The sequence below is a fragment of the Gopherus evgoodei genome, chromosome 8 (genome assembly GCF_007399415.2).
Source record: "Gopherus evgoodei ecotype Sinaloan lineage chromosome 8, rGopEvg1_v1.p, whole genome shotgun sequence".
NCBI classification, from domain to species: domain Eukaryota; kingdom Metazoa; phylum Chordata; order Testudines; family Testudinidae; genus Gopherus; species Gopherus evgoodei.
The window spans coordinates 105,018,842-105,044,799 of NC_044329.1; the positions used below are offsets into that span (position 1 = coordinate 105,018,842).

The 25,958-nt window shown below is 45.0% G+C and overlaps 2 protein-coding genes across 7 annotated transcripts in view; both read left to right on the forward strand.

Annotated features, from left to right (window-relative positions):
- Positions 1-12,768, forward strand: part of BEND5 (BEN domain containing 5) — a 49,271-nt gene extending 36,503 nt beyond the window's left edge. For 2 of the 6 annotated variants that reach the window (XM_030571602.1, XM_030571604.1), the window contains 2 exons: positions 1,655-1,868; positions 6,162-8,676. In XM_030571602.1, coding sequence (XP_030427462.1) covers positions 1,655-1,868; positions 6,162-8,503 — 2,556 coding nt within the window. In that variant the 3' untranslated portion in view covers positions 8,504-8,676. Of the gene's footprint in view, positions 1-1,654; positions 1,869-4,477; positions 4,557-6,161; positions 8,677-12,573 lie in introns of those variants that run through there. The other 4 variants (XM_030571603.1, XM_030571606.1, XM_030571607.1 and 1 more) reach the window with 4 other exon arrangements.
- Positions 1-25,958, forward strand: part of AGBL4 (ATP/GTP binding protein like 4) — a 1,406,381-nt gene that overhangs the window by 889,282 nt on the left and 491,141 nt on the right.

The window sequence follows — 25,958 nt, forward strand, 5'->3', positions numbered from 1 at the left end:
ACACAGTGGCCACATACTTTTTGATTCATTTTTTTTCTGCTTCTTCCCTTAGTGTTTTCCCATCTGGGCCCTTTAGCTTTACCTTTATCTCAGGTCCTCTCTCTCTCCCCCTCCCCCTCCCTCCCTCCATTCAAAGCAAGCTATGCAAAACACAGTCAGAAAACAAACTCTGGCTATTCAAGTTCCTTTGGCCAGGACTGCTAAGGCCAGGCAGCTCCTTTTATTTGGGTCACCAAGGCCTTGGCTGGCTGTTGCTTGCCTTTCTAGCTTTTGGAGGACTAGGTCTCTCTAGTTTCCAAAATGGCTACTCTGGAGCCTCCTCTGTGGGCAAGGATTGCTGCTCTTTTTGTTTCAGCCTGCTGCTACTTAGATGGGGTGTAGTAGGACCACAGGGCTCCCAGCAGGGAGCCACAAAGGCCGAATACACCATGTCAAAGACACTTATAATAAAAATCATTTTCAGGCAATAGCTTGCAGTCCTAATGCAGGAAAAACTCCAGTTGAAGTCATTGAGAATTTTGATTGAACAGAGACTCAGAGGTTGGACCTATGAAATTTTAAAAATGTCTTTGCCCATTTTCAGTGAATGTAATAAGACTTTGCATGTGTGAGCTGTGCAATGCAGACCTTTTTATGAGAAACAGAGATAAAATTTTAGATAATTGAACATGAAAGATGTAAAAAAAAAAATCAAACTTAAGTTTACTGTTAAGACTATTTTTCCTTTTTTCATGATGTAAAAGTTTAAACAAAAATTCTCAATTTTTTTGAAAACTGAACTTGGGCTGTCACAGTACTTGTCTATTATTCCCCCTCCCACCCCCCTTTAGGATTTTGTACATTTGAAAATTCTAAGGAAGGGAAGCTCCTTTCTTCCTTCCCTTTTCCTTTTCCAGTATTACAGAAATATTGTTGCATTTCTCCATAAATAGTAGTTCAGTTGTAGCTATTAGGAATGGACAAACTTCATTGATGGAATTGGGTTTTGGGAAGCTTGCATACAGTCTTCTGGGTTCAAAGGGTTAACAATTAATTGGAGTGCTGAACTCCTCCTTCCACCTCACCAACCACCACCCTTCTAATTTAAACAGGAGGCCTCATCCAGCTCCAGTTGAAGTCAACATGAGGTTTATCGCAGACTTCAGTGGGACCAGAATTTGGCCCATAGTGTGCTTCCCTCCCCACCACCTCCCAAAGCATGATTTGAGTAAAGTGGGTTCTCCTGGCAAAACGGAAGCCTGTGCTGTGTACTAAGACTAGAACATTCTCTTCCCCCCCCCCCCAAATTAAGCTGGCACAAGTGATTGGCTTGAATACAGTGCATATAGAGGGTACTAGATATACTTGCTAATTATAATTTTTCTCTGTCCTATTTCTGGTCCTTTTATCATAGTCTATGGGGGGGAAAAAAGGAGTTAAGAGTAAAAGGACTAGAAAAACAAAGGAAAGTGGAAAAACAAAAAGTAAGAGTTTGGCTCAAACTTACTGACTCAGTGTTGGACAGGGTTCAAAACTAGACAAACTGAATTTGCTTAGTCTTAATTACTATTATTATAGTACCAAATACTAGTGTTCATACAGGTGCTTGGACACTGTGTGTGTCACATACCATAGATGCTAAGTTGTTGTTTTGTTTTTTACTACTACTTTCTAGGTCCATTTGGGCAGTGGAATCTGGGTAGATGAGGAGAAATGGCACCAGCTGCAAGTAACACAAGGAGATTCAAAGTATACAAAAAACCTAGCGGTAATGATTTGGGGAACAGATGTTCTCAAGAACAGAAGCGTCACAGGAGTTGCAACCAAAAAAAAGAAAGATGCAGTTCCCAAGCCACCTCTCTCACCTCACAAATTAAGCATTGTCAGAGGTAGGTTACTTGAAAACTAGGTTCCTGCTGTGTAGTTTAAACATTAATCAGTGAGATGAAAAATGCTTCTATCTTGTGTAAAATACATCCACTTAAACTAAAATAAGTTACTATTGCAACACAAACTGCTCCCCTCCCAGTAATACACTTGCTTCAATAGCCAGATACAGTGCAGTCTTTCAAGGGCCCAGTGCTACAAGATGACTTTGGTGGAGTTCAGGGTGCTCATCATGTCAAACCAGGCATTTGAAGGTAGGCCCTAAATGAGCTTTGCAGACAGCATTCTGATAGAATTTGTTGCTAACTTACCAATGTTTTGTAATGCATGTATCACTTTTGACAAGCACTGGAATAACTTGACAACATTACAGCTATCCACAGGGAGAGAGCTTTTCATTTCTCCCATCTCTAAGATATAACTTCCTCTGGGGTGGGGCACAAAAGCCATTATGATAATATCAGTACAAATCTTCATCTCCCCTTCCAAAAACAGATGTATGACAGCTTTTCCATTTGAACCAAAGTGAATTTAGATGGGTAGAAATCAATTTTGGTCCCTAAGTTGAAATTTGAGCAAGAAATGTAGATCAATGACTCTAATTGGGCAAGAAGGATTGTCATGAGACCTCGAATGACCGTGAGCAAGCATCCCATGTGCAAGGTGCTGAAAGAGTCGGTGATTGAACTTTATTAGTCACTTAAACTAAAGGACAATCTTTTTGTATCATCATGTTTGCATTTTACACTGTCACTTCTAATAGTTGTCTTTAGTTCTACAGCAGAGGTAGGCAACCTATAGCACGGGTGACAAAGGCGGCACACAAGCTGATTTTCAGTGGCATTCACACTGCCTGGGTCCTGGCTGCTGGTCTGAGGGGCTCTGTATTTTAATTTAATTTTAAATGAAGCTTCTTTAATATTTTAAAAACCTTATTTACTTTACATACAACAATAGTTTAGTTATATATTATAGAGTTAGAGAAAGAGACCTTCTAAAAATGTTAAAACGTATTACTGGCACACGAAACCTTAAATCAGAGTGAATAAATGAAGACTCGGCACACCACTTCTGAAAGGTTGCCCACCCTCTGTTCTACAGAGTCCTCTCTCAGTTAAAACTGAGCCAATTCCCCATGGAATTTTTATCAAGATTGGGGTGTTAGCCTCTGCATTCTGCCTCCTAAAGCTCCCTGTGCCATTTCAGTGGGATATTATTCTAAATTGCTATGTAGGGTTCCTGTGAGCTGTATAAAATAGCGGCTGTATTCCAAGTCAAAAGTGGCTGTATTCTGGAAGCAGGAAATATAATTTCTGTACATATAGGTTGTAAAGTGATCTTATTTCCAATTCCCTCATCCCAACTCACTCCTGTAATAGTTATACTCATTTCTTGTGCCTTGTCCTTCAGTTGAATTCTAAGAACTTTGGGGCAGGGGACCATGCTTTCTTCTGTATGTTTAGTATCTTGCTAAAGGGGCTTCATTTCTGGTGGGTGACTCATGGTGTTACCATAACACCAGTACTAAATTAGTGTGACATAATATCCTGGCTGTAATGAAACCACCTAGTAGCTATGACAGTCACCCACCAGCTTCTACTAGAAATGATTAGGTAAATCTCTCCAGGAGAAAAGAATGGTCACTTTAAAAAATGTAATTATTCCTGAAGATGATTAAAGCAGACTTTTATAGGTAACTGATTATAGGGTTTGTAGTTCTGCTTTTTGGCTATTATTTAGTGGGTTTTTTCCCCTCCACCAAATCACTGTATGAAGGCTAACATAGAATGCAAACATGATGGGCTTTTAGGGCAGGGACTGTGGGTGTGCTGCTTGTGAATTTACTTACATTTCTCCCAAAGGTTTCACACTGTGAGTGACCTTCACAGAGATTAGTCAGTCTCCAGAAGTGTGAGCTGCAGTAGTCCAGTTTCAGGCATGACAAGTTGCATAATTCCTATAAACAAGAGATGGGAAGTGTATGGGAAATCAAGGCAGGAAGCTAGAAACTTTCTCTTGATCCTCTGCCTCAAAACTTAGTTACCACTATAAACTAATTCAGCTATTTCTCCAACACGTTGGAAAGGAAGAGAGAGAGGGAAAACTTGTTTTATTTTTAAATACGCACAAAGTGCCCAGATTCTGCAGTGACAGAATAGAATAGATGGATGGATGAGCTTAGTATAAAAAGCAGGGCTTTGGAGTGGAGCCCGGAGCAGTGGAGCTGCAGGTTTTTGCCCGGAGCTGGAGTGGAGCCAGAGCACAGAAAATCTTGACTGCTCCAGTTTTTTTTGTTTGTTCCATTTTCAATCCAAAATGAATGATATTTAGTAAGAAAGTCATAAAGGTGCCAAAAAGTTTCAGATGATATAACAATTGATATTAACTTCTACATTACTACTTTACATAATATGTCCGTTATTCTCACTTCAGCTGAAATAAAGATTTAATGTAGAGATACAAAATTACAATGTTTTTCAGAGATGTTTTATTAAAGAATCGGGTAATTATCAGACATCCGGCAACACTGCAAATTGCTCCCACCCTTGTGCCAAAGTTAGGCGAGTATGTGCTCGCATAGATTAGTATGTGTTGATACTTCTTTTGTAAGGGTTTATCAACGAGACACGCTGAGTGCTGTGATTATGGAAAAGTGTGACTCAAGACGCAACATTTAAGATCACAAACAGGTATATCGGGAAAAAAAGTTTGTTTATTGATATATTAAGATATTGCAAGAGATTTTAACCACTTAAGCTCATTTCTCACACAGGCTCACATTACCAGTACATTTGTTCATTTGTACATGCTCCCATATCACTCTGGTGGACTTATTTTATATGTCATCTGTTCAGCGGTCTTTTGGTAGCGTTGTTTGTAATTTTAAATTTACTGAAAAAGTCACGTGCAGAAGGGATGTAAATATACAGTAAACATTTTGCATAAATTAGGAGTAACTTTTGTGATATATCCAGAGTGATTGGAAAATGTCCAGCACAACTTTGGGGGTGAATCCTTAGGTCATTTTAAGAAAAAACGTTTGTGAACACGTCGTAAAATTCTTCTTAAGGGAGCTACAGTTCCTTCAGGGAAGTGATGAAATGTTAATTTCTGATTAATATCTCAAAAACACTTTAATATAAAGTAATGAAATTATGTCTGTCTTAGCGTTAGTATGTGCTATCATATTACATTATCCAAAATTATTTAAACCATAGGCATCCTGAACTGGCGTTTGGTCATTTTTATTTCATATTTCAAGAAAGGCTTGTCGTCGACTACCCCTGTCTAGAGGGTAATAATATGTTCCATAATAAACGCAATAACAAAAAATTATTAACTTAAAATTTATGGTTCCAAAGTTGAAAAAGTAAGAAGTAAATTTTTTTTATAATTCTAAGCGATTAAAATTTTTAAACGATTTTCTCGGAAACGGTTAATTATACAAAATAAGTTAAGAGTACTATTTTAATGCATGTTTTAGCATTAAATCATATTCCAGGGTCATATCTGTTAAATAGTCAAAGATTTACAAAATATTAAATAAAATTGGCCCATTCCCCCAGTTCACAATGCCTGTAGTTTAAATAACTTTATTTGAATGGTATATGATAGAACATTGGAAATAAACTTTAACGGGAAAGCAAATTCAAATTGCAAGCACAGTCTCTTTAGTAAAGAGAGCAAATTTCCAGAAATATGTTTCATTCATCATGCTGGAAACATACAGGATAGAGCAAAGAACAGGTTCTATCTTATATATTCTATTCAGGCTGATGAAGGAAAAATATATTTCCTAAAATTTGCTCACTTTACTAAAGGGATTGTGCTTGCAATTTGAATCTGCTTTCCCGTTTAAAGTTTATTTTCAACCTTGTAACGTGTAGCCTCATTACTTCACAATAGTTAATGTTGCAGAACAGTGATAGCACATACTAATGCTGCGGCACATACTAAATTTCATTGATATATCTATATTAAAGTGTTTTTGAGAGATGAATTAAAAACTTGAAAAATATTTCAAAGATTTTTACCACAAAATTTCATAAGAAAAACTAACTTGCAATTTATAAATAAATTATATTATGTATATTAAAAATACTTCATTAAAACTGCAAGAAACATGTTTTAGTATTAAAGTATATTTTATTTTATTTTTTTGTTTAAAAAAAATTTGATCATTTTTGTCCAGAAAATCCAAAATAAATTCGAAGTACTGTAAGTGGTTAAGATATCTCAAGCATGTACATTATAAAAAAAAAAAATGTAATGCTCTTGTTCATTGCTTTTTGAAGATTGTAGCAAGAAACATTTGGATGCAGTAGCAGCACAAGAAGATTTGGCCATGGTTTCAACAAAAAAATCAAATCTGCCCCCCATGATTGATAGCCGATTTACGGAAAAGGATCTCAATGACGTCTTTACTTTTGAATTTGAAAAGCCCAAATTTGGGCTATTGGGAAAAGCAAAGAAGAAATCGGCAACGTGCAAGGTGGAAAAGGAAGTGAATGGGGAGTTCAAACCATGTAGCTTCAAGACAAGTGAAGCAAGTGCCGTGAAAAGTTTCAACCTTTGGCGGCATGTAAAACGTAACCATCCTGAAAACTATGCAGCTCTGGTTACCAAAAAGGACCAGGAAGATGAGGCAAAACAGAAAGCTGACGCAGCTAAACGACATTCATCTGGCTCTTTGAAAACTCCTGGAGAAAATATTTTTTGCGGAGCTTCATCTAAAAAGAAACCCAAAATTGAGCAAACAAAACTTGACTCATATTCGAAGTCCTCAAAGGTTACAGTCACCATGAATGCCAATACTTTCCGTGAAGGGCTGATGGAAATGGTTTGCTTGAGTTCAACACCACTCACTACCTTCAGGCTAAAGAACAAAGGATTCCAAAAAATTGCAGGTGAAATGGGTCGGCAGCTTGGCATTTCGACGGGGCATGATGCAGTTCATCATTTAGTTATCAGCACAGCTGAGTCTGGTCGCGAAGAGCTCAAGAAAGCTTTGGAGCAAAAATTGTGCTACCTGAAAATGGATGCAGCAACCCGTGGAAACAGAAATTTCCTTGCAATCAATGCTCAGTACTACGAAGAAGGAAAAGATAAAGCTGTGGTAAAAACCTTGGACATAATCGACACTGAAGGGCGTCACAATTCTTTGTATGTGAAAAGTCAAGTAAAAGATATTTTAGAAAAATTTGGGATTAGTGAAATGCAAGTGCTGAGCATCTGTGTTGACAATGCAGCAAACATGACGTATGCCGTCAAAAATTTCAGCGAGGACGATGAAACCATTTCTACCTCTGAGAACAGGGATGTGGACAGAACTGAAGCTATTTTGCCTGATGAAGGAACTAAAGGAATAGATGAAATCGAACTCAACTTCATGGATGCTGCTGCACAATGGGTTAATGATCCTAGCCTCATACTTCCAACATGGCTTTATGAGGAAGACTCAAAAGTCCAACTGATGAGGAGTGGTATTCACACTCTTCAGTTGGCAATCTGGGATGGACTGAACAAAGAACATGCAAAGAAATTTCTGGCAAAAGTTCGACAAGTCGTTGTCAAACTACAAACCCCAAGTATTCGAAGTGTTCTGCTTGATCTTCATGGGGTAACTCAATCATTGGATACTGTGAGTTGCTGGGGTTCAACATTTGCGATGATTGATCGGCTTCTCTTTTTTCAGTCTTACTGTGAACAAATGGCTGCTGCTGGAACAAGAGAACTCAAGTTAACAAAAGCTGAATGGGACGAAGTGAAGAACCTGCGAGACCTCTTGGCAAAGCCAAACCAAACAACCATGAATCTTCAAGCTGTTAATGTAACCCCGGGAGTTTTAATGAAGGAATGGCGAAAACTGTCAAAATTCTTGCAAGGAAACGGTGGACAGATTGCAGAAGGAATTCTATCCTCCATGCAGAAACATGAAGAGAAGCTTTTTAACAATATTCATTTTCTTGCTGGAGTTTATGTTGACCCACGGTATCGGATTCTTCTTACCTCAAGGGAAATACCAAAGGCAAAGGAAGGCCTCCTTGATATTGCTCGACGACTTGAAAAACAAAATCTGTTGCTACATTTGAACTTGGCGAAAGAGGTTGAAGAAAACAAAACACAACAAAAGGAGTCAACAATCGAATTTGCGGTTTCTGAAAGTTCACATCCTTCAGAAATAGCAGGTTGTTCTCAAACTTCCATCTCCACTCTGAACTTGTTCGAGCGTCCATCCCTGAGACGTCTTCAACCATCACGGGGGAATGGAGATAATTCAAGCATCAATTCTTCAGAAGATGATGACTTCGAAAAGGAATTGGATAAACAAGAAAGACATCAGCGAGTTTCTGCGATTCATAATTGTAATGAAGCATTATTCGAGAGAAACTTTTGGGAAGATTGTGTGGCGATGGAGTCTATTGGTAGGCTAAAAGTTAAGTCTGTTTTTGAGGCCATTCAAAGCTACCCACACCGCATTCAGGCTGCCTGTAGAATTGCTTCAAGCATGCCAACAACTCAAGCTAGTGTAGAGCGACTGTTTTCAACTTTAAAGTTCATTTTAAATGATTTGCGGCAGCCTATGAAAGATGACTTGATTGCTGCAATAATTTTTTACAGAATGAATTATGAATGATTCTAGTTTGTATCATTGATATTTAAATTGTTTTAAAAGTCTGAATAAAAATGCTTTCAAAATTACAGTATGCACTTTTTTATTTGGTTAAAAATTAATTTGAGTTGGAGCACAGAGTCAGAGCGGAGCTGGAGCGGAGCAATTCAAAAATTTGATTGCTCCAAATTCCTGATAAAAAAGATAGAGATGCTACCAACATCACTAATGGAGTGTAGGTTTTTTTGTTTTTAGTGTAGTGATTTTTTAAATAGGTGGAATTTCCATTGCAATATAGCTTCAAGCAACAAGAATCCTGTTTTTCTCATTCATGATCTCTACCTAATACTCATTTACCAATTGAGAGTTATAGCCTGGCTGGTGCACCTAAATTGCGCTCTTATGTAGGTAACCTGCCTATCATCCCCCAGCACTCCCTTTATACGGGCTTAGGGGAAGATTATTAGAGGGTAGCGCACTATTGCATCTGTAGCGATAGAGAGCAGCATATTAATCTGCTGTTAGTTCACACCCTTTCCCCACCAGAACCCTCCTTCACACCCTCCTCCTCAAACTGTGGTTGGGAATGACTTACTTACACACCAGGGTCTCTTCTCTTTCCAGGGCAGATATTTGTGGAGAAACTGTAGGTTCATTATAAACAGTATCTCTCCCCCACCACACCTCTAGGTCCTCGCTTGACCTGCTCTCACCACCTCTTCAGGTTATTGCTTCCCCCATTATCACCGTTCTCCCTTTGCCACACATCCCTCAAAGTGTGTCTTTTACAGTTCTCTTACTTCTACAGCGGTGGTTCTCAACTGATCACACACGGCGGACTGCGTGTATGGCCTACAATGTGTTATCTGGGCTGCCGGGGGAAGGGCAGCGGTAGCCCGGACCCTGAGCTTGAACCCCCACCATGCGGAGCTGGTTGGCTGCCCAGGCCCCCAGATCTGTGGGGCTGGCTGCCTCACCCAGGCCCCAGCAGCGGGGCTGTTCCTATCCTGGACCCATGCTGCGCGGCTGCCCTGGACGCTTTGGGGCTGGCCGGCAGACCCAAACCCCCACCCCGTGGAGCCGTGTGGCTGCCCAGATCCCCACCACCCACCTGCCCAGACCTTTGCCATGAGGACAGCTGCCTACCACAGCCCACTCTGAACTCAATCAGGCTGGCCAGGCCAGCCAGCTGCCCTGACTCCAAACCCCTGCTGCCTGGCCCTCAGACCCCACCACGAGGCTAGCTGCCCTGACCCCGGACCCCTGTTGCAGGGCCAGCTGCCTGCTGCGGCCCACCCCTGAGGGGCAGGGCTGTCTGCCCCAACTCCAGACCCCTGCCATGTGGCTGTCCTGTGGGGCTGGGTGGCTGGCAGAGCCGGATCCCCACCACCTGGAGCTGCACAGCTGCCCCAACCCTGGACTGCTGCTGCGCAGCTGCCGCCACCCCAGATTCCCGCTGTGGGGATGGCTGCTGTGGCCCACCCTAGACCCCATGAGGTTTGGTGGGGCTAGCCAGCTGCCAGGCCCCCATGCAGCTGCCCTGACCCCGGATCCCCACCATGCAGGGCCGTGGGGCTGCTTGCCCTGGACCCCCGCCGCATGGCTGTTCTCATTCCTGGAGCCAGCTGCCTGCCTCGGACCCCGCTTGGGTATGCTAGCTGCCCCAGCACCTAGAGCTTATGGGGCCAGCTGCTGCCCAGACCCCCACTGCATGGCTGGCCCAAACCCTGGTGGGAGCCCCAGATCCCTGACCAGCCACCAGCCCTAACCCCAGACTCCTGCCACACAGGGCGGGCTGGTGACCCTGGCACACTGGCAACCGTTAGCAGACAGCTTGGCCCATTGAGATCTGCTTCACTATAGACCATCTCCCCATGCAGCCTATGATATGTGTAGGCAGCATCAGGGGATGCCAGAGCAATTCTGCTTGCAACTTCAGGCAATCTGTGGGCCTGATATCTTCCTCAAGTCCTGGTTATCAACAGGGTACTGCCAATTGATGCGTAGACCAGTCCCTGAAACTTTGAAATTGATTGGATGCAGTGTTCAAAAGTTATCACAATACAGATACAGGAATGCCATGACTGAGTGTGGGGCCTTGCTGTGCATGGCCAATGACACGGACTGTGCACCTAAACAGAGGAGTACAATTCTCTCACACACCTGTGCAGACTACCTGAATCTCAGATCCAGTTGTGTAGGAGACAGTGGGGCAATTCGTCTACTTACTCCCTCCATGTAGCTGGACAACAAGGAATGGGTGGACTCCCATCTCACCGATCAGCCTTATATATACCAGCAGTAAATTACCCCCCCTTGTAGCCCTCTGGGGGGCGGACAGGAAGGAAGTAGAGGAGGAATTGTGGCTCATGGGGTATGTCTGAGTCCCAGTGACTCCTAGGGCCACTTTTGAATTGATACAACTTACACATCACCCCTTGCTCAGGGCTGTGGTAAAGTCACAGTATTGTCTGTATTTATGTGGTAGGTCCCTTGGGCAGAAACCCCCTTTTTGCTACAAATAGTTCAGTGGTATACTACTGACATTTCTATAATGATGGAATATTCTGCCTTGAGCACGATGAATCTGTCAGTGTTTCAGTTAATTCCCCCATTGTTTGCCACATTATTTCAAATAATATTTTACTGCCTGTCGGCATCCCAGTGATCAGTCTGCCTGCCAATTGGTTTTGTTTAGTAATAGCCAATAAATTTTCCAGTGAAGAGTCCATAAAATTCACATTGTTTCAGATGTTTTCACCATTTTCTAGTCCGAGAATAGTTTGTTTAAAATACATGTTAAAAAGACAGAATTAGCCCTTAAGGTGGCTAACACCTCTTGCTGCTTAAAAATCCCTACAGTGTAGTATATTATACAGAAGTTATAAAAAGTCTGATGCCCGAGCACTGTTATAAACCTTGTTAATGCAAAATATAACCTTTCATAAAACTTCTGAGCAGCTTCAAAATGAGCTACAAAGCATGAATACTTAATTTTGATAACTTTTTAATATGATGCATTAGCAACATTATAAAACTTGTTAATTAAGCAATAATCTCTATAGCTTTCTAGTATGTGAAGCAATAGATGGCTGCTAAAACTGATTACTAGCCAAAGCAAAGCAGAGATTGTTTAATCAATCTTGGAAGATATTTATTACTAGTAGCCTGTCCCGCAATAGAAATTATTTCAATTATAAAACATAACAAAATGCACACCGGATTTTAAGGAGCTGAAAGTAGGGAGCTATCTCTCTGATTCGTTGCAGAAAAACATTAGATCTTGCAACTTGCTAAGTGCCATCTGGGGATGGTAGAGAGTGGTCTCAGCTCCCACAGACCTCATTGATTTGATTTTATTATTATTTTGTATTTATATTCCAGTAGAACAGAGCCCACAATATGCAAAGTACTGCCCCAAACCAAAGCAAGATGGCTTCCACCCCAATCTATTAAACCAACAACATGCAAATAGTTGGAAAGAGATGTAGAACCAAGATATAGCCATATTAATGTATACTACATTTTTTTAAAAGATGTGAAATAAATGTCCCGTATCTCCTACTGCTGCTCCTCCTAACCACTATTATTTGGCTAATGTCTTGTAGGTGTGACGCTAGAAGTGACTTGAAGGAGGAAAGGGTAGTGGCCTGACAGATCATTTTCAGTAAGGGTGTTCCATGTCGTCTGGAAGAAAGCTCTAAGACTGTTCTGGGAGATGTGGACAAATGAAGGGGTTAAGGTTGGCATTGATGACAGAGAGGGTAGGAGTGACTCCATATGAGTTTGAATTTATCCCCATTTCTACTCATGAGGCCAGTGAAATATCATAACTTGTGAACTTATTGTTTTCAAACATTCAAAGATTCAAACATGGCAAGCCTAAATTTGTGCCAGATAAAAGGGACCAAACCAATGAATCAGAGAACCCTTTTATTGTACAATAGAACACTGAATTAAAAAAATATACAAGTTGCTTATGAAGTGCTGGCTCTATAGTACCTTGAGCATGTTTTATTTGCTGTGCTGATTTCCAGCCCAGGGCTAAATTCTTTTCTTAAAAATAACTGCTGTTCTCTTACCTTTTTCCCCAGAATGTTTGTATGACAGAATAGCACAAGAAACTGTGGATGAAACTGAAATTGCACAGAGACTCTCCAAAGTCAACAAATACATCTGTGAAAAAATCATGGATATCAATAAATCATGTAAAAATGAAGAAAGGAGGGAAGCAAAGTACAATTTGCAATAAATTTTGGATTTTTAATAAAGTCTTAGTGTTTTACTTATGTCGTCGTCTTGATTTATGTGGCATTTTTGCTGATGCGACTGAACTGACTTTGTGTGGATCTCGTTCTGAAATGTTGATGTATTTTTAAGAAGTTGTGTAAAATGGCTAGATATGTAACCAGCTTTAAAAGTGATTTCAGATATAGAATCACAAAAATGTAGGACTGGAAGGGCCCTTGGTAGGTCCTCTAGTCCAGTCCCGTGCACGGAGACAAGGCTGAGTATTATCTAGAAGACTATCCCTGACAGGTGTTTATCTTAACCTCCAATGACTGAGATTCCACCATCTCCCTAGGTAATTTGTTCCAGTGCTTAACTACTCCTGCAGTTAGGAAGTTTTACCTAAAACCAAGTAAGCCCATCACTTGTCTGGTCCTCTATGGATAAGGAGAACAATTGATCACCCTCCTCTTTTATAACAACTTACTTGAAGACTTATCCTGTGTCTCCCCACTTTCTCTTTTCCAGACTAAACAAACCCAATTTTTCAGTCTTTCCCCACAGGTCATGGTTTCGAGACCTTTAAGCCTTATTTGTTTTCCAGATTATCTCCAGTTTTTCCACATCTTCCTTGAAGTGAGGTGCCCAGAACTGGACACTATTTCAGAACCTTATGAGTGCTGAGTAGAATGGAAAAATTACTGTTTGTATCTTCCTTACAACACTCCAGCTAATGCATCCCAGAATGATGTTTGCTTCTTTTGCTACATTATATTGTTTCATATTTAGTTTGTGATCAACTATAAGCCCCAGAATCTTTTTATGCAGTGCCCCTTCCTAAACAGTCATTTCCCATTTTATATTTGTGCAATTGATTATTCCTTCTGAAGTGTAATACTTTGCATTTGTCCATATTGAATTTCATCCTATTTCAGACCATTTCTCCAGTTTGTCAAAATCATTTTGAGTTCTAATCCTGTCCTCCAAAGCACTTGCTACCCGTCCTGGCTTTGTGTCATCCACAAACTTTATAAATGTACACTCTGCTATTATCTAAATCATTAATGAAAATATTGAATAGAACCAGACTGAACAGAGATCTCTGCCCACCCCACTCGATAGGCCCTTCAAGCTTAATGGCAAGCCATTAACTTCTCTCTGAGTACAGTTTGCAGTAGGTTCTCTGAGTACTCTCTCTGAGTACAGTTATAGTAGGTTTGTCCAGGCTACATTTCCTTAGTTTGCTTATGAGAAGGTCATGTGAGAACATATTAAAAGTCTTAATAAATAGCGAAAGTCAATTAACTAATACATTAGTCCATTAAATAGTGAAAGTTCAAAGGAGAGTGAAACTCCCAAGTTGTTCCAATGCACTGCAACATGCCAACTGCAGTTCTGCATAGTTTGTGATTCTGAAAACAGTGACCTGCATTTTTGTTCTAGTGAAGTCTGTGGGATGCTACATGGACAAATCTCTATGCAGGATCTGAGCCATAGTAAACCTCTACTTAAAGTGAAGTTCTGGTGAAAAGAAGAAGAAAAACACCTTACTGTAAGAAAGTTTCACTGTACTTTGCAATGTTCTTTCCTGAAACTGCCTATAAATTTGCTTGCTTTTATGATCTTTTGTTTCTATTTTAATATATTTGGTCTAGAGCAGCTAAACAGTGCTCCCTTAAAACCTATCTTGACCAACTGGGTCACCATTAGTTTCAGTTTAAAAAAAACAACAACAAAAACAAAAAACCTCCACAACTCTAAACTTTTCTCCAAGTTTTAGTATGTGAATGAATTGTGAACATATCTAACAGGAACGCGATCTTTTCGGACACAAGGGAAACTTTCAGATAGAAAGTATTATATTCATGCAACCTCTTCAGAATGTGTGTTACAATTACTCTTGGAGCACTACATTCTTAATGGTATTTATATTTCTTTTATGAACATATTAAACAGTAATAGAGCATATAAAGATTCTGTATGCAAGAAAAATGTGTAATAGAAAAAGAAGATCTAGTACTAATTGTGTTGAGTCCATAAATGAGCTGTGGAATTATTTGAACACAAGCTTAAGCATCTAGAGAACTTATTTTCTGGATTGGAGTCAGGCTTATGACACAAAATCAAAGAAATACTTGCTTGTGGCATGACCGAATGACCCCTTAATGGCTGTAACTGGATGAAATCAACATCTTCTAGTGTGTCTTGTTTCATGCATGGGATTTAGGATTAGAGAAGAATTTAAATCCTGCAAATCCATAAAGAACTGAGCAATCTAGAAGATAGTGTCTAACTGATAGCACTTCTATAAAACTGTGTTTACAAAAGTGTGGTTATCAATAAGTGTGCAGCGTTGGAGCAGTCAGTCTCAGGGTATAAGCTTTGCAGTGTCAGCACTAACTTTCTCATTCAGGTGTGAAAAAAACACTCCCCCCCCACACGCTCTCCCAAGTGTTACAAGTTTCTGCACTTTAAAGTGGCAGTGTAGACAGTGCACCAGCACTGGGAGCCGTGCTGATAACTACTCCCTTCATGGAGGTGGGTTTTTTAATAGCGCTCTCCCAGTGCTGGTGCCGTAACTACACAGCCATGTTAAAATGCTGCTGCAGCAGATAAATTTCATGCAGGATAGGTCCATCAATGGCTATTAGCTAGGAATGGTGTCCCTAGCCTCTGTTTGCCAGAAGCTGGGAATGGGTGACGGGATGGATCACTTGGTGATTACTTGTTCTGTTCATTCCCTCTGGGCACTGTTGGAAGACAGGATACTGGGCTAGATGGACCCTGGGTCTGACCCAGTAGGGCCATTCCTATGTAGTGAAGACATGAGCTTAGAAAGACATGGTGGGTGAGGTAGTACCTTTTATTGGACCAACTTCTGTTGGTGAGAGAGAAGCCTTTGAGCTCCATAGAGCTCTTCCTCAGGTCTGGAAAAGATCAAGTATGACAGCTAAATGCACGGTTGAGCAGCTAGGTTGGCATAAGTAATTAGTACATATTGCTGTGACCATTGAAGGTGAAGTTGTCCCTGAACACTCCAGTAGTCATAGGACTTAATGAGGGTTAGTGGGTTACAAATTGTTGTCATAAGCCATAAATACAATATTTAGACCATGATTTTTAATGTCTAGCAAAGTTATGAATTTAAGCTCCCAGGCTTGTATTTTCAATATGTTGTGCGGGTTTCTGTTGAGTATGAGGACTGAGAGGTCAGATATCAAGTGATCACTTTGTGAAGAGTATTCACCACAGATGATAGGGTGGATTTTTTTTTTTCTTTTGGTCTTTTGTCAGATTTTTCTGTAACTCACTAACCCCCCTTTTTGTCATATGACTGCAGGAATGTTAAGGGACCACTTCACTTGAATGCTCCCTTAGAATATGTGCTAACTACTTATGCTAAACTATCTGTCTGATCTTGTATTTAGCTGTGACACCCTGAGTACCTTTCCCGGACTGAAAGAAGAGCTCTGTGTAACTGGAAAGCTTCTCTGTCTCTCACCAACAGAAGTTGGTCCAATAAAAGACACCCATCTTGGTTATCAATAAGTCAATTAGTTCACTAATTTGAGTGTCAGCACCCTTCCCAAAAAATCTGCTTTTGGTAGTTTTGGGATGCTTACAAAGCCTTGTCTTCTTCTTTTAAACACTTGAGTACTGATAGGTTAAACCATATTGTTCATTCCTATTGAAACTGTCTCTATGTATTGGGATAATTTGAAAGTAGCATTGCAGGGATTCTTCTAGGGGATTTTAAGGAAAAATTAAATGGACAAATGACGCATGGTTCAGTGGATGCATTATAAATCAAAATAATGTGGTATAGTGCTATAAGAGCACTCATTTAAGTGCTTTGTTGGATCAGCGCCGAAGTATTTATAATTCGTGCATTCTGAGGGCTTGTCTACATCACAAAGTTGCAGCGCTGGTGAGGGGGTTACAGCGCTGCAACTTCGGAGGTGTACTCATCTGCAGGGCATCACCAGTGCTGCAACTCCCTGTTTGCAGCGCTGGCCGTACTCCCGTTTTGTCTCGGGTGTAGAGGATCCAGCGCTGGTAATCAAGTGTAGACACTTACCAGCGCTTTTCTTGACCTCCGTGGAATAAGCAGGTATCCCAGCATACCTGAGGATACCTCTCTGGTAATCAAGCAGGTCTCCTTCCCCGCGGTTTGCTTCGGTGTTCTCCAAATCCCGCCCCAAGCGGGTCTCCTTCCCCGCGGTTTGCAGGGGGGTTCGGGAAACACGAGAGCAAACCGCGGGGAAGCAGGTCTCCTTCCCCGCGGTTTGCTCTCGTGTTCCCCGAACCCCCGTGCAAGCAGGTCTCCTTCCCCGCGGTTTGCTCTCGCGTTCCCCGAACCCCCGTGCAAGCAGGTCTCCTTCCCCGCGGTTTGCAGGGGGGTTCGGGGAACGCGAGAGCAAACTGCGGGGAAGGAGATCTGCTTGCAGGGGGGTTCGGGGAACACTGGAGCAACCCGGGGAAGGAGACCTGCTTCCCCACGGTTTGCTCTCGCGTTCCCCGAACCCCCCTTGAAGCCGCCCAACAGCGCTGCAGTGTGGCCACATCTAACACCACTTGCAGCGCTGGTTGCTGTAAGTGTGGCCACTCTGCAGCGCTGGCCCTATACAGCTGTACTAATACAGCTGTAACAACCAGCGCTGCAAAATTGTAGATGTAGACATACCCTCAGTGTCAAGCCCATTCCATGTAATTTTCAAAGTTCTAAAATACATAAATAAACATTCCAGTTCTTTTGTTGTCTTTAGAAGTGCTATAATTACACAGAAAAAGGTATGGAACTAAGTATTAGCCTAAAAGCATCACTATTCCAGACAGAACTTAAATGCTTTCCTGAACTGGGGTGCTAAGTAGGAAAGAACTGTGTTTCTACTATCAGCATATGTTTCAATTATTTTTTTTAATTAAAGAGCAAAATAGAGATAAAGTTAGAGAAACAACTAGTGAACTGGGTTCCACTTTTCTGGCAAATAAACATGAATTGATCTTTAAAAAAGCCCTTTAGGCTTAGAGAAAATTTGTCATTCCCTCTCCCTCTCCTTCCTGCTACTCCTGGATCTGTCAAACACTGTACTGCTAATATAATTCCACTGTAACATTCTTTAATAAGATGATGATTCTGCTCTCCTTGAAAGATGAATATAGGCTAAGCTTATTTGAGGCAATATTTTGTGAAGCCTGGGAAAAGTAGATTTAGTGCTGAATCAAAGATTAGGGCTGTAGTCTGGCTCCCCAAAAGTCAGAGATTCAAAGTTTGTATGAGGGTATGACTACACTTGAAACTTCAAAGCGCTGCCGCGTACTCCACATCCTCATGGGGTTTAGCTTGCAGTGCTGGGAGCCACGCTCCCAGCGCTGCGGCACTGTTTACACTGGCGCTCTACAGCTCTGTATCTTGCAGCGCTCGGGGGGGTGTTTTTCACACCCCTGAGCGAGCAAGTTGCAGCGCTGTAAAGCGCCAGTGTAGCCAAGGCCTGAATAACTAGCACCAGCATCCTAATAGAGCTTTTTCTAGACAAACTTAGCACATCAGACACTCTTCTGCACACTGCTCGAGAATTCAAACTATTCAGAGGAAAGATCTGTGAAGATTTCAGTCCACTGCTCTGTGCCGACAGCATCTACCACCCTAGGTCCAAGGAGCTTTCTGCTACATGCATTAAAGCACCTGGATGGTGCAAAGAGGTTCACTTCTAAAGTAAACACTGTGTATCACTGGGAACGGCTAGCTAACATGGGTTGAGTTAAATTGTACAGCTGGCATTTACTGTTAAATTAGAACCAATTGAAGTTTTGTTATCGGTTGATGTTAAATAAGTTGGGCATTCTGAAGGTAGTACCTTCCAATAATGTGTTATTTTTAATGCTATGCATTTTTCTGGAAACAAGCTTTTCTAATAATGGACTGGTTTCATGCACATTTTAATTGAAACTAAGGGTATGGAAGGCTTTATTGTGAACAGTAATCCTGTACAAACAATTCCTTTGATCGGTATCCATTCTTTACCTCTTCCTTTGAAACAGTATAAAGAACAGAAAGGCTTTTCTCTACTTTATTTACCATTTCAAGTAGGCAAAGCTGTCATATGACTGCAGAATTATCCACCAATGGAAAAGTATATACATTTGTACTCCTGAATGAGGCACATTTTTCTGAATTAGAATGTTGATTGCTAGATTTACTGCAAATTTAATGTCAATATTTTTCTATTCTTCGAGTGCTTGCTCATATCCATTCCAATTAGGTGTGCACGCACCGCGTGCACGTTCGTCGGAGACTTTTTACCCTAGCAACACTCGGTGGGCCAGCAGGTCGCCCCCTGGAGTGGCGCCGGTATGGCGCTTGATATATACCCCTGCTGGCCCGCCCGCTCCTCAGTTCCTTCTTACCGCCCGTGTCAGTCGTTGGAACTGTGGAGCACGGCTAGCTGTTCTCCATCTCCCTAGTGTTTCACTCTTCTACAGTATAGTGTATATAGTTCTGCAATTATAGTAATAGTTGTAGTTATAAAGTTAGTTAAGTGCAGTTTGTAAATAGTTATACAGAGGATCGGGGGTTCGCCCCCTTTTCCTCCCTGCGGTGTCGGGGCCCATGTCCGGTTCACCCGGGTTTAAGCCTTGTGCGGCTTGTCATTGGCCGATGCCCACAGGAGATCCGCACAACTCCTGCCTGAGGTGCCTAGGCGAGTCCCACCTTGCGGACAAGTGCCGGATCTGCAAGGCGTTAAAGCCCCGAACGAAGAAGGAGCGGGACAGTCGCCTGAAGCAGATCTTGATGGAGGTAGCGCTGACTCCCCCACCGTCGGCACCGACTCCAGCACCGGGACCAAATGTCGCCTCCGCTCCGGACCGCCCGGCGCCAGCAAAGGCTTCAACTTCCCTCTCGGCACCCTAGCCGGCACCGCTCCCTCTCCCTGAGGAGCAAGAAGCACAGGGCTCCTGCGGTACCTGCAACTGCACCGCAGTCAGAGCGTGCCTCCAAACCTGACCACCCGGCACCGTCATCCGCCGCGGCACCGAGCGTCGTCGCACCGTCGACTCCGGCTCCTCAGGGACCATCGAGTCCGGTGCCTCTCAGCTCACCAGTGAGAACAGCGGTTGAGCTTGTCGCGCCCTCCACACTGGAGACCTTCTCCGTTGCACGCGACCTCATCGCCCTGACAGAGCCCAAGCTGCCCCTACCCCCGGCACCGCCGGTGCGGGTTCTCCAATCGATGGGCAAGCCCGCCATGGTACGGCCGCATTCGCCAGGCACTACTGGGCATCGATCCCTTCCAAATCGAGGGACCACTCAGCGTCGCCGCTTGAGATCCAGACGCTGCTCGCAGTCCCGGGACCGCTACCTGCGGCACCAGGTCGTACTCGCGGCACCGTTCAAGATCCCGATCACCGTCGTACTACTCTCGGCACCGGTCTAGATTGCGGCACCGACGTTCCTACCGCAGCCGATCCCGGCACGGCAGCGTACGGCACCGGTCGACTCCCAGCACCGAGCTGGTAGCAGGTCCCGGTCCAGATCGAGGTACCGCCATGACTCCCGGTACCGCTTGCCGGCACCGCGCAGCGACATCGGGATGCGCAGAGGCCTGCCGCAGTCATCGACGGCTCCTCCATGGCCTTCAAGGCACTCGTCTGCTTCTTCCCATATGGACAGCGCCTCTTACGGGGGTTCGGATGTTCAGGCCCGCCCGGACCAGGGACCACCTCAATGGTCCTTTTGGACGCCCTGGGCATACCACCAAGCCCAGGGCGAACCTTCGGGCCCAGCTCGCTCCAGCCAATCGGAGCATCGTGCACCAGAGGCCACAGTCAGTCCCCCCCCCCCCCCCCAGGGTATGGAGGAAGACCCTACGGATCCCCTGGCACAGCAGGATGCCCGGGAAGCGGAGGTCCCTCTGGACGAGGCTTCCGTTCAGGAACCACTCCTCCCTGGGGTGTCTTCTTCCTCGTCCCCAGATGAGGCGGTAGTGGGCACATCTTCATCAGGGCCCCCGTCGATTGATCTCTGGGCACATCAGGACCTTCTGAGGCAAGTTGCCCAGAACATAAACCTTCCTGTAGAGGAAGTCCCGGAAGTAGAGGACCCAGTGGTAAGCATTCTCTCTGCCGAGGCACCGACCAGGGTAGCCCTCCCCTTCATCAAGTCGATCCAGGCGAAGGCGGACACCATCTGGCAGTCTCCGGCCTCCATTCCACCCACTGCCCGCGGAGTGGAAAGGAAGTATATGGTACCATCCAAGGGGTATGAGTATCTCTATGTACACCCCGCTCCCTGCTCCTTGGTGGTACAATCAGTCAATGAGCAGGAACGCCACGGCCAACAAGCTCCTGCACCAAAATCCAGGGAAGCCAGGCGCATGGACTTGCTGGGCCGCAAGATTTATTCTGCTGGAGGCCTTCAGCTCCGTGTGGCAAACCAGCAGGCCCTCTTGAGCTGTTACAGCCACAACACCTGGGAGGCTGTCAGCAAATTTACAGAGCTGCTTCCCCAGGACTCACGCCAGGAATTTTCATCTCTTCTGGAAGAGGGCAGGAGGGTTGCCAGGACCTCGCTACAGGCGTCCTCAGATGCCGCAGATTCGGCAGCAAGAACACTGGCGTCGGGCGTAGCCATGCGCCGTATATCGTGGCTGCAGTCTTCCGGACTACCGCCGGAGCTACAGTACACGATCCAGGACCTGCCATTCGACGGGCAGGGCCTCTTCTCTGAGAAGATGGATCCCAGGCTACAGAGCCTGAAGGATAACCGGGTCATCATGCGTTCACTGGGAATGCACACGCCCCAGACTCAGAGAAGGCCATTCCGCCCCTACCATCAGCGCACTTACCCCCCCGCCTCGCCCCAGACAAGATTTTAACCGGAGGTGAGGCCGGCCGAACCGTAGACGTCAGTCAGGTCCTCAAAGGGGTAACACTTCTGGGTCCGACAAACCACCGCAGGGACCCAAGGCAAACTTTTGAAGGTGCGCCCGAGAGCAGCTTACCAATCTCCTCCTGGATCCACTTCATTTCCTCAACCGCCTCCGCCCCTTCCTGCCGTCACGGTCCCAGCTAACTTCGGATCGTTGGGTCCTGCGCACGGTGCAGTTTGGTTACCATCTTCAGTTTATTTCTCCACACCCCTCCCATCCTCCCTCCTCATCCCTCTTCAGGGACCCCTCTCATGAGCAACTTATCGTCCAGGAGGTTCGCAAGCTCCTGTTCATTGGAGCTATAGAGGAGGTGCCAAGGGAGCTAAGGGGCAAGGGGTTTTATTCCCGGTACTACTTACTCCCCTAGTCAAAAGGGGGCCTTCGACCCATCCTGGACCTGCGAGGCCTGAACAAATTCATCAAAAAGTTCAAGTTCCGCATGGTAACCTTCCTTCCCTGGATCCCGGAGATTGGTACGCCGCTCTCGACATGAAGGACACTTACTTCCACATTGCGATCTTCGCCCCCGCACAGGCGGTATCTTCGCTTTGTGGTAAATCAGGACCACTACCAGTTCACGGTCCTCCCCTTTGGGCTCTCCTTGGCCCCCTGGGTATTCACCAAGTGTATGGTGGACGTCGCCGCTGCCCTGCGCAGTCGTCGTATCCATGTCTTCCCTTACCTCGACGACTGGCTCATTCGAGGCACATCGGAGGGGCAGGTGACCGGGCACATCACCATCATCACGGAGCTGTTTGCGAGTCTAGGTTTGACCATCAACCCGGACAAGTCCACTCTGGTCCCTACGCAGAGCATAGAGTTCATTGGGGCAGTGCTGGACTCCAACCTCGCGACGGCCAGCCTCCCCCGGCACCAATTCCAAGCCATAGTGTCCATGGTCACAAGCCTACAGGCCTTCCCGACCACGTCTGCTCGAACGTGCCTCGCTCTCCTGGGGCACATGGCCGCATGCACCTTCGTCACCAAGCATGCAAGACTCCGCATGCGCCCGCTGCAGACCTGGCTCGCGTCGGTCTGTCGACCAGGCAGGGACGCCGTAGACACAATCGTAACGATTCCACCGAATATTCTAGGTTCCCTAGGCTGGTGGACAACGCCCTCCCAAGTGTGTGCGGGCCTACCGTTTCACGCCCCTCAGCCCTCAGTGTCCCTGACGATGGACGCGTCATCGCTGGGCTGGGGTGCGCACCTGGGGACCCTGCGTACACAGGGTTTATGGTCACAGAGAGTTGACTCTTCACGTCAATGTGCGGGAGCTATGGGCAGTTCACCTAGCATGCCAGACATTCCAACGCCATTTGCACGGCCGTTGTGTCGCGGTATTCACGGACAACACAACGGCCATGTTTTACATCAACAAGCAGGGCGGGACCCGGTCCTCCCCGCTGTGTCAGGAAGCAATATGTCTGTGGGACTTTTGCATAGCCCACTCTATTCATCTAGTGGCCTCCTTTCTCCCGGGAGTGCGGAACACTCTTGCGGATCACCTGAGCAGATCCTTTCTGTCCCACGGAAGGTCCATCCATCCGGACGTCCTCTATGTTGTTTTCCGGAGGTGGGGGTTTCCCCAGATAGATCTGTTCGCCTCCAGATTGAACAGGAAATGCGAGGTATTCTGCTCTCTACAGGGTCGCTCCCTGGGCTCCCTGTCGGATGCGTTCCTCATTCCGTGGACGGGTCGTCTTTGCTACGCCTTTGCACCCTTCCCTCTCGTCCACTGAGTCCTGATCAAGGTCCGGAGAGACAAGGCCCGCCTCATCCTGATCGCTCCGGCTTGGCCGTGGCAGCCTTGGTACACCATGCTCCTCGATCTGTCCCTGGCGAATCCAATTGCCCTACCTCTTTGGCCGGACCTGATCACACAGGACTTCGGCAGGATGCACCATCCGGATCTACAGTCCCTCCATCTGTCTGCATGGCTCCTGGCTGGTTAAGCCAGTCCAAGTTGTGCTGTTCTGATGCAGTACAACAAGTGTTGTTGGGCAGTAGGAAGCCTTCCACGCGTTCAACCTACCTAGCGAAATGGAAACGCTTCTGCTGCTGGTGCAGCCAGCACGGCCACGACCCACTCTCCATGCTAGTCCCCACTATTTTGGACTACGTGTGGTCTCTCAAGCAGCAGGGCTTGGCAATCTCCTCTCTGCGCGTCCATCTCGCAGCTATATCTACCTTCCATCCAGGCGAGGTTGGCAAGTCTGTGTTTTCTCACCCTATGGTGTCAAGATTCATCAAGGGCCTGGAGCGACTATACCCTCAGGTCAAACAGCCTACCCCTACTTGGGACCTGAACCTTGTCTTGACCAGGCACATGGCGTCCCCCTTCGAACCCTTAGCCACATGCTCGCTGCTGTACCTGTCCTGGAAGGTGGCCTTCCTAGTCGCTATCACGTCGGCCCGGCGAGTCTCGGAGCTTCGGGCTCTGACCGTGGACCCTCCGTATACGGTGTTCCATAAGGACAAGGTACAGCTGCGACCGCACCCGGCGTTCCTCCCTAAGGTCGTCTCCGCCTTCCATATTAACCAAGACGTCTTCCTGCCAGTCTTTTACCCAAAGCCACATTCATCCCGAAGAGAGCAACAGCTCCACTCCTTGGATGTCCGAAGGGCTCTCGCGTTCTACATTGAGAGAACTAAACCCTTCCGACATTCACCACAATTGTTTGTGGCAGTAGCGGAATGCATGAGAGGCATGGCAATCTCCTCCCAGCGTATCGCATCCTGGGTCACGTCCTGCCTCAGGACATGTTACGACTTGGCCCGCGTGCCAACGGGAGCCCTTACCGCCCATTCTACCAGGGCTCAGGCTTCGTCGGCCGCGTTTTTGGCTCATGTCCCCATACAGGAAATCTGCCTTGCGGCCACCTGGTCTTCTGTGCACACCTTCGCATCACACTATGCGCTGGTCCAGCAAGCTAGAGACGATGCCGCTTTCGGCGCAGCGGTTTTACAGTCCGCAACGTCTCGCTCTGACCCCACCGCCTAGGTAAGGCTTGGGAATCACCTAATTGGAATGGATATGAGCAAGCACTCGAAGAAGAAAAGATGGTTACTCACCTTTGTAACTGTTGTTCTTCGAGATGTGTTGCTCATATCCATTCCACACCCGCCCTCCTTCCCCACTGTCGGAGTAGCCGGCAAGAAGGAACTGAGGAGCGGACGGGCCAGCAGGGGTATATATCAAGCGCCATATCGGCACCACTCCAGGGGGCGACCTGCTGGCCCACCGAGTGTTGCTAGGGTAAAAAGTCTCCGACGAGCGTGCACGCGGCGCGCGCACACCTAATTGGAATGGATATGAGCAACACATCTCGAAAAACAACAGTTACAAAGGTCAGTAACTGTCTTTCGCAGCTGCCAATCTAGTAAATGTTTTAACTCTTCCATAATCCAGCCCAGCTTTGTGCGGCGTTAGTACCATCAGTGTGGTGATAGTACCACAATGTGTGTGACACATTGATTTCTAGTTTTTGCAAGACTGATGCCTGCAAACTTTTCCCAGTCGCCCTATATACTTGATGTTTTATAACATTCAGGCAGATATAGTGGACACAGTTACAGAATTTTGACCTGAAATGATAGGATTTTATTAAACTCCATGGCAGCTCTAACCTTCTGAGGTTAGCACTGTGCTATCATTTGATAGTGTAAACTTGGATTTGTAAATATCAAAAGGGAAAAAAAAACACTTCAAAGGGACCAAGTTTTATATTCTCCTGGAGATCAGTGCAAATTGTTTACCTTCTTTTCTCAAAGGGAGAACAGAGTACTGTTGCATAAATGATCTCAGTTCTTTGTTGCCACACATTACAAATGATAGCAGTAATATTCATGACCTGATCCATAATAAAATGCCTGTGGCATTCTCGCAAAGGAGAAAGATTAGAGCTAACAAAAAGGGCTTTATTTTCCATTAATGATTTTATAAGGGGAATGAGCTATTATATAAAAGGAGAGAATCCAAACAGATTTTAATACCTCACTCATTTATACAAAATGCCTATCAACTCAATTAAAAAGAGCAGGGGAAAAAAGCTTTTGTCAGATCTGCCTGTTACAGACAGGTTTGGCTTTAGTGATGCTTTACGGAGATGGAGGATTTTTTTAATACAGTCAGTCTAGAATTCTTGTATTTATTTAGTCATGTGAAAGCAACTGTCAATTGAAGCAGCTTGTTATATTGCATCTGGACAGCCAGTGAGCTTGACTGTCAAATCAAAGTGCAGTTCCCCTGCAGGAAGCAATTTCATTGCACTGCAACTTTGATGCTGTATCAGACGGGATAACTGTGCTACTCCTTT